General features: G+C 33.9%; 1 protein-coding gene across 1 annotated transcript; it reads right to left on the bottom strand.

Annotated features, from left to right (window-relative positions):
- Window positions 1-4,473: 4,473 nt before the first annotated feature.
- On the bottom strand, window positions 4,474-5,338 carry LOC129809340 (putative uncharacterized protein DDB_G0270496; the record flags this gene model as incomplete). Its single annotated transcript, XM_055859156.1, has 3 exons — window positions 4,474-4,740; window positions 4,879-5,126; window positions 5,198-5,338. Coding segments are annotated over 3 exons (656 nt in total), but the record flags the coding sequence as incomplete, so codon positions are not given.
- Between the last annotated feature and the right edge of the window lie 1,272 nt (window positions 5,339-6,610).

The raw sequence follows: 6,610 nt of genomic DNA on the forward strand, positions 1-6,610 counted from the left end.
ACAGGAGCATCTTTAAGTATGTATAAAATATATTTGTTGTCCACCAGTCTCCTGATATTCTTCGAATTCTTTGTTCTTTTCTTGATCGGCATCTTCTGGATGTAGTAGTCTCTCAAAACTTAATAAATTTCCTAATTGTTCGGGAGAACAATAACATATAGAATAATTTCGGTCAAATATATCAGATCGATATCTTAGAACATCAGGTGTCTCTTGATTGAGATCGATGAATAAATAGCTAAATGGCTTTACTGTACATTCTTTATATATATTTAGAAGATCGTTTGGTTTGTCAGGATGAAGTTGACGAGCAAGTGGCAAAAACTGAGATTTGTCTCGGATATTTCGGAAAACTACTAAATATTTTGCATTCAAAGAAATAGTTCGAGCAAATCTGCTCTGGTAAAATATGTTCTGGCATATGAAAATAATAGAAATATTGCGATGGTGAGATTCTTTTATGAACATATCACATATACGTGGTTCATATTCCTTGTTAGTCATTAAATCATCAATGATTACTAACTTAGGAGAATCTTCTGATAGTCCCGGGCCAATAACTTCAGGTATTCCTTGGCACGTCCTTAAATTTGGAATTTTTGGAAGTCCTTTAATACTACCCGTTTCTGAATAACACCACAATATGAAATTAAATTCGGTTCCTGTCAATTCTGTTAAGTTTTCAAGTAAATTGTGTGCGAAAGTTGACTTCCCACATCCTGAAGGCCTGCTAGAATTATGGAAAACGGCACGGAGAATTTGATCAGCATCTTGAGATGTAGAACAAATATTTATTACCTAAATGAAATAATCTCTTCTATTTATAGAAAAAAATCTGCAGCGGAGCAAGGAAAACAGGGAAAAGAATTAAAATTAAGAATATCCTTCTGTGATATACAAAAGTTTATTTTATTTTAAAGTTATTATAATATATATATATATATATAACATACTTTCTTGATACATATACAATATATTATTTTTTATTTACACACATTTATACATTAATAATTCATATACATATGAAATACATAATTACGTACTTGCAATTTTTTAATTCATATAAAATATGAGTTCTATAGGCAACTAATACCCATATGGAAGAGTGTCATAATTTGTAACACATCGCCTTTTATTGAAGGTAAAACTTACTTTTTTTGAAGATGGCCTGAAGCCATTTTAAAGCGTTTTTCTCTTCTTATGCTATCATTATATTTAACTTCTACAGAATCTGAACCCTCTACTAGATCTTTAAGAGAGTTAAAATTGACTTTCTCTTCAGTGTGTCTGTTCATTGTTATTCCTTTAAAACTACTTTATAAGAATAATTTCTTGTATGAGGATTGAATATCTTGATGGCATAAGCTTTAGGCCCAGTCGACACGTATTCTTTAATGTAAGCCCCCTCACCATATGAAGTTAACTCATTTGTTAATTCACCTAAGAATGACCCTGTTTGTAAGGGATTTTTTTCTCCTTTTGGTACAACAAATATAACTGAATCGGTATCACAATACAGTGCATTTTGCCCCACTTTAGCAAGAACGTTGTATAACGCAATCCTAGCGTTGGTTGTGGTACAAATACCTACACCCAGATTTATATGCTTGGATTGTGACATACTGTCTGCTATAAATGACCATGTTATGAATACCTGATTTGGTCCACATAAGTATAAATTATGGATTTCTATTCCGGGGTTTGCTATCAATGCATTCATTTCTTCAGGTGTGTTGCAAATAGAAGTCTTTTTAAGATCTTCTCTCTGAATGAATTTCCCCCAGAGGCTGTTTAACATCAGTTTGGACAAACTGCGTAATCCTTTATTTACTGTGATGTTCTCCCCATTCAGTTGAACACCCTCTTTCTGCAAGTATTCTGCTAGGTATTGCTCTCTTGCTGAATCAGAATCGCAGTTATCGGGCCATCCACTAGCTTCTTGTTTTATTTTGAGAAAGTTATCTACATAGTCTGCAAATAAACCCCTCTCTCCTGTGTTACGGTTGTACTCAACTGTATGGTACGACCATAACTCAAAGGACTCTAGAATCTGATAACCATGATTAACTGCGAGTCTAATTTCGTCAAGTGACCAATGCCCTACCAGAGAGCGTTCCTCATCACTATGGGTACATGCATCATCGGTAGATTTAAGATTACAACACTTAGCGCAAAGAGGAAACAGCAATCTGTCATCACACCTGTAGGGGAGGCAGGGTAGATAGAGACCTCGAGGAGGCAAAATACGACATTTTGCAACTCCATCATGATTTAAAATATCATTGGATTTGCGAATTTTTTAATTACTGTCGGATGACCCGTGAAGTACTTAGTATATTTATTCGCCCAAGGATAAAGCGACGTAAAGTCATAATAGAAGATTTTATCGCCAGGACGTGTTTTATAATATAACTTAAACACTTCAGTGCGTCCTCCGTAGACAGCTGATCTTAAATCAAAAACATTCTCTGTCACTTCCCGATGATTTTTGAGAGAGTCGTGAACGTAAGGGTTTTCTTAAGATAATTATTAAATTCGCATTCCCATGTTATTAGTAATCTGTACCCTTTTTCCTTAATTTTCCTTGTCCTGTTCCTCGTATTTTCATAACGCTTTTGCAAAGTGTCCAAGGGGTCTTTTGAACAATTGTGCTCACGCTGTAACAGACATGTATGTCCGTGATAAAAACAACCGAAGAATTCTAAAACAGTATTGGATTGCTCATCAAAACCATCGACAATAATATTTGTATTTTTCAATTTGTATTCGGTTTTTAAATTTGGAAAAAATTTTTCTTTCATTAGAATTATCCACTTTAGGCCCTATTTTACTCTGGTAATGGTTATATCGCGAATTGTAATTATTTTTAGGAGTTATAGCCAAAGTGTTTTCTTCAAAAAATTTCGTCTAAATACCTTCATCACAGCATCTGCTAGTGTGATGGCTTGAATGAAAGGGTTTATCCCTGTTGTTTCCAAAAATTGATTCATAAAAACTAAACAACCTGCGCGGAGTATATGTATATCTTGTCGACAATAGTTGATGAGCTCCCGTCTATTGTTGAAAATTAGATGCTTAACGCTATCATACCATTCAACAAATTTTGAATATTTTTCTGAAGACATAGAGTCAATCGGATAATATTCAATTGCCGGGTAAGTTCCAATATATTTTTCGTTCTCGGGTGTATTAAATTTGTACGGATATTCACCCTTACTGCAATTTTTAAGACCAAAACTCGCGGAAAATTTTGATAAGGCCATGGGAATGAACGATATCGAATCAATAAATGTCACGTTATTCACCGTAATGCACAATATTTTTCGGCCAGCCATAATTGGCTCAATCTTAAAGTTTCTTTTACACAGTTCTTCGAGAATAAATTGTGCATCATACCCCTTAGCATTGTGGGCTATAGCGATAACGGGCCATTTACGATATTGAGTTACATAATCCACAAATTTCGCAACACAGTTAGTTGAATCATTTTCAAAAATGTTTTCAAACGGCTTGCAGTTAGGGCAGTCTGATGGCAAAGACGAGGAAGAGGAGCATTGATGGCAAACTATATTTGTTACGCAAAGGTTAGGAACGTGCGTATTAAACCCATTCCCTCTATCGAGAAATTGTGACTCAAAGTCATAAAAAACAATGCTGTAACGTTTAGAAGGCTTGCTCTTGAACTTTTGTACATAGCAGTAGTGAGGCATTTCTACATCTTTGTTACAATTAAAGCATTTGGTGGTGTTACATTTGTGGCCATTCTCAACTTTAAAAAAAGTGTCACATGTACCACATATTTTTATCATGTCACACACTCCCAAAGCTTTATGAGAATTATAACAAGAAATCCCCCTAAATTCTCTGTTACAGTCTGAACATTTCTCAACTGAATTAACAAATGGGCAAGGGGGTGACTGTTGACAATACTGACACTTCTCTAGACATTTGTGACCATGATTATATAATTCGTCACAAACATCACATTGATGATAGTACGTGAAAAACGCTTTAATATTCGATATGCAGAAGAAATGCTTTGCTTGCTCATTGTAAAATATATTGATATTGTTAGAAAAATTTTTCTGGGTCTTAAGTGATTTGTATCTAATGCTTCCACAATCTTTAAAATTATCATAAATCGTGACCCTGTAATCTTTAAATTTTTGAACGAATTTATGGGCAAATGCTATATCATAGGTCCCTGATGATGAAGGCGATGTTGTTACTTGACTTACAATTTTTTCAGCTTCTTTTTGTAGTATCAATGTAGACCTACGCAATTTTCGTAACTCTTTTCTCCGGCCTTGAGTATCCTTGATCAGCAGCACCTGTCCAAACAATAAAGCAACTGGTAAACAGTTTTTTTCAACTGCAGGATCAATGACAGACCTCCTTTTATACCTAATAAGAATAAAAATAGTATTAGAAAATGAACATATTAAAAATATTTACAAAATTTTACTTTCTCACGTCCTTCAGCATTGTCATATGGCTGACTTTATTCCTGCCACTTCCTGCTGTTCCATGCACAATGTTGGCGGTAATGTTCATTTGTTCAGCGATTGAGAAGGACGAATTGCTCTGGTTTATTTTTTCAAGTCTGCCCAACAAGAGCGATGGTGTTAAAGCAATTACAGGTGTAAGACAAATATAGAGAGGTTTAACTTCTGGCTTTTCGGTGACAGTTAATTCAAGAACAGCTTTATCCCCATATTCAGCTTCAGAAGATATGAACATCTATGATTTCTTGAAATGCGTCAGACAACCAATTGAAACCTGGCCCATGATCTTTAGGTCTGTTAATTTTAAAGTCGATCCCCAATTGAGTTAATTTAAAATATGATTGAATGATTTTTCCTTTCCCAGGATTGTAACCATTTGAGGCTCTTCGAATTCACGTATCTCATCATCTTCATCATCACTGCTATCCATCTTGTCTGAATTGTCATCATAATTTGAAAACTGTCCACTGAAATTTTCTTCATCATTCTCTTTTCCAGAATTGTTGTCAGGATTATCATCTAAATTTTTATTTTCTACACCAGATGCATCCGTGCTATTCTCAGCGTCTTGTTGAAGTTCTTCCTCAGAGTGAATACGTCGCAAATTTCGCTTGGAATTATCTAGCAGGATGAAAATAATTTTATTTTTGATTTAAGGAATTCAAGAAATAAACTTTGTTTTAAAAACTCACTCTTTTTACGCATTTCTAGACTAATAGCAATATTGTCATCAGAATCACTGCTCTCTTTAGAAGCAGTGGCCTCATTGTCCCCAAAACCATATTGGTGTACATCTTCAAGTTGATGACGTTGCAATCCTGGTTTAGAATTTCCTATGTTAATGTTAGAATATATATAAAAATCCTATTACAGTATATGGATTCATTTAAGAAACTTTTAACTCACCACTTTTGCTCCACAACATTTTAATTATGCGATGAGAGAGAAAAATATCATCCGTCACATCCAATAACTTTGCAGTAAAACGATTTCTCTCATCATCCGTAAGGGTGCATCCTTTTGCTAACAGCCCCTCAATATTTTTCAAAATATCGGGGTAACAAAAATTTAGACGTGGTTCATTAAGAAGAGTAAAGTAACTCAGAGAGGCTTTTCTTCTCAAACAAAAACTTCTCAAGAACACCAGCCATGATTTTCACTCAAAAAATACTTGTTGACTCCAGTAGATAAAGAAAACAAACTGTGAAGTGAAATTTTATTATGTGTTTATTGAGCAAATCAAAGCCATACATAGGCATATATAAAATCGACTAATATAAAAAATTGCTTATAAGTACATATTTTCTGAACAAATCAATAATTGAAATATTATGCGCGTATACATAATTGCATTTTTCGACCATCTATCTATACATGTCATTCATTTTTGTATACATTATTGGTATTTCATGAAACAATCTGAAGAAATTGATTGGAGGCCTTGCTTCTACAGGTGCAATGTACAATGATGAATCTAATTTTTTCTACTCCAAGATCTCTACAGGTGGTCCAATATCTTTCACAATATTCTTGTACAAAATATTGAACAGAGTTGTTATACAAATTTGTTACATTTATAAAATCACTTATATTCATTAAATTAAAAAATTCTGATTTGTTTAAAACAAGTGATTCAAAGCCTTGTGTTAATAACAAACACACATCGTTATTGTATGTTATAAAATCCATATTCAAATTATTTGTTGAATTTTTTCGGTTAAAAAGAATGTTGATGTTTCCTTTTTCGACGGTGGCCACTTTTTCAAATCGTTGTTCAATTAATTCTTTACTTGCGCGAAAGAGTTCCCATCCTTTTGATCCATGACAATGCCATCTGGAGCAGTTAAAAGATTTTGAGATAAAATCTTTACAATTGGCGAATAATCCAATGTAGAAAATCCAACAACAACATAGGTTGAAAAATTTTCGTTCAAGAAATATGTATATCCATTAAGGACTTTCACATTTTTATTTCCAGAGATGTAAGGAGCTGTGGGTACGATGTTATCCTTTTGTGAGTCTTTCTGTGTTTCAGATGAATTTTTCTCGTGGCCTCCCTGGCTTATTGATTTATGATTTAATTCCCTTTGCTTTTTAGCAGCCTT

The sequence above is a fragment of the Phlebotomus papatasi genome, unplaced genomic scaffold (assembly GCF_024763615.1).
Source record: "Phlebotomus papatasi isolate M1 unplaced genomic scaffold, Ppap_2.1 HiC_scaffold_639, whole genome shotgun sequence".
NCBI classification, from domain to species: Eukaryota; Metazoa; Arthropoda; class Insecta; order Diptera; family Psychodidae; genus Phlebotomus; species Phlebotomus papatasi.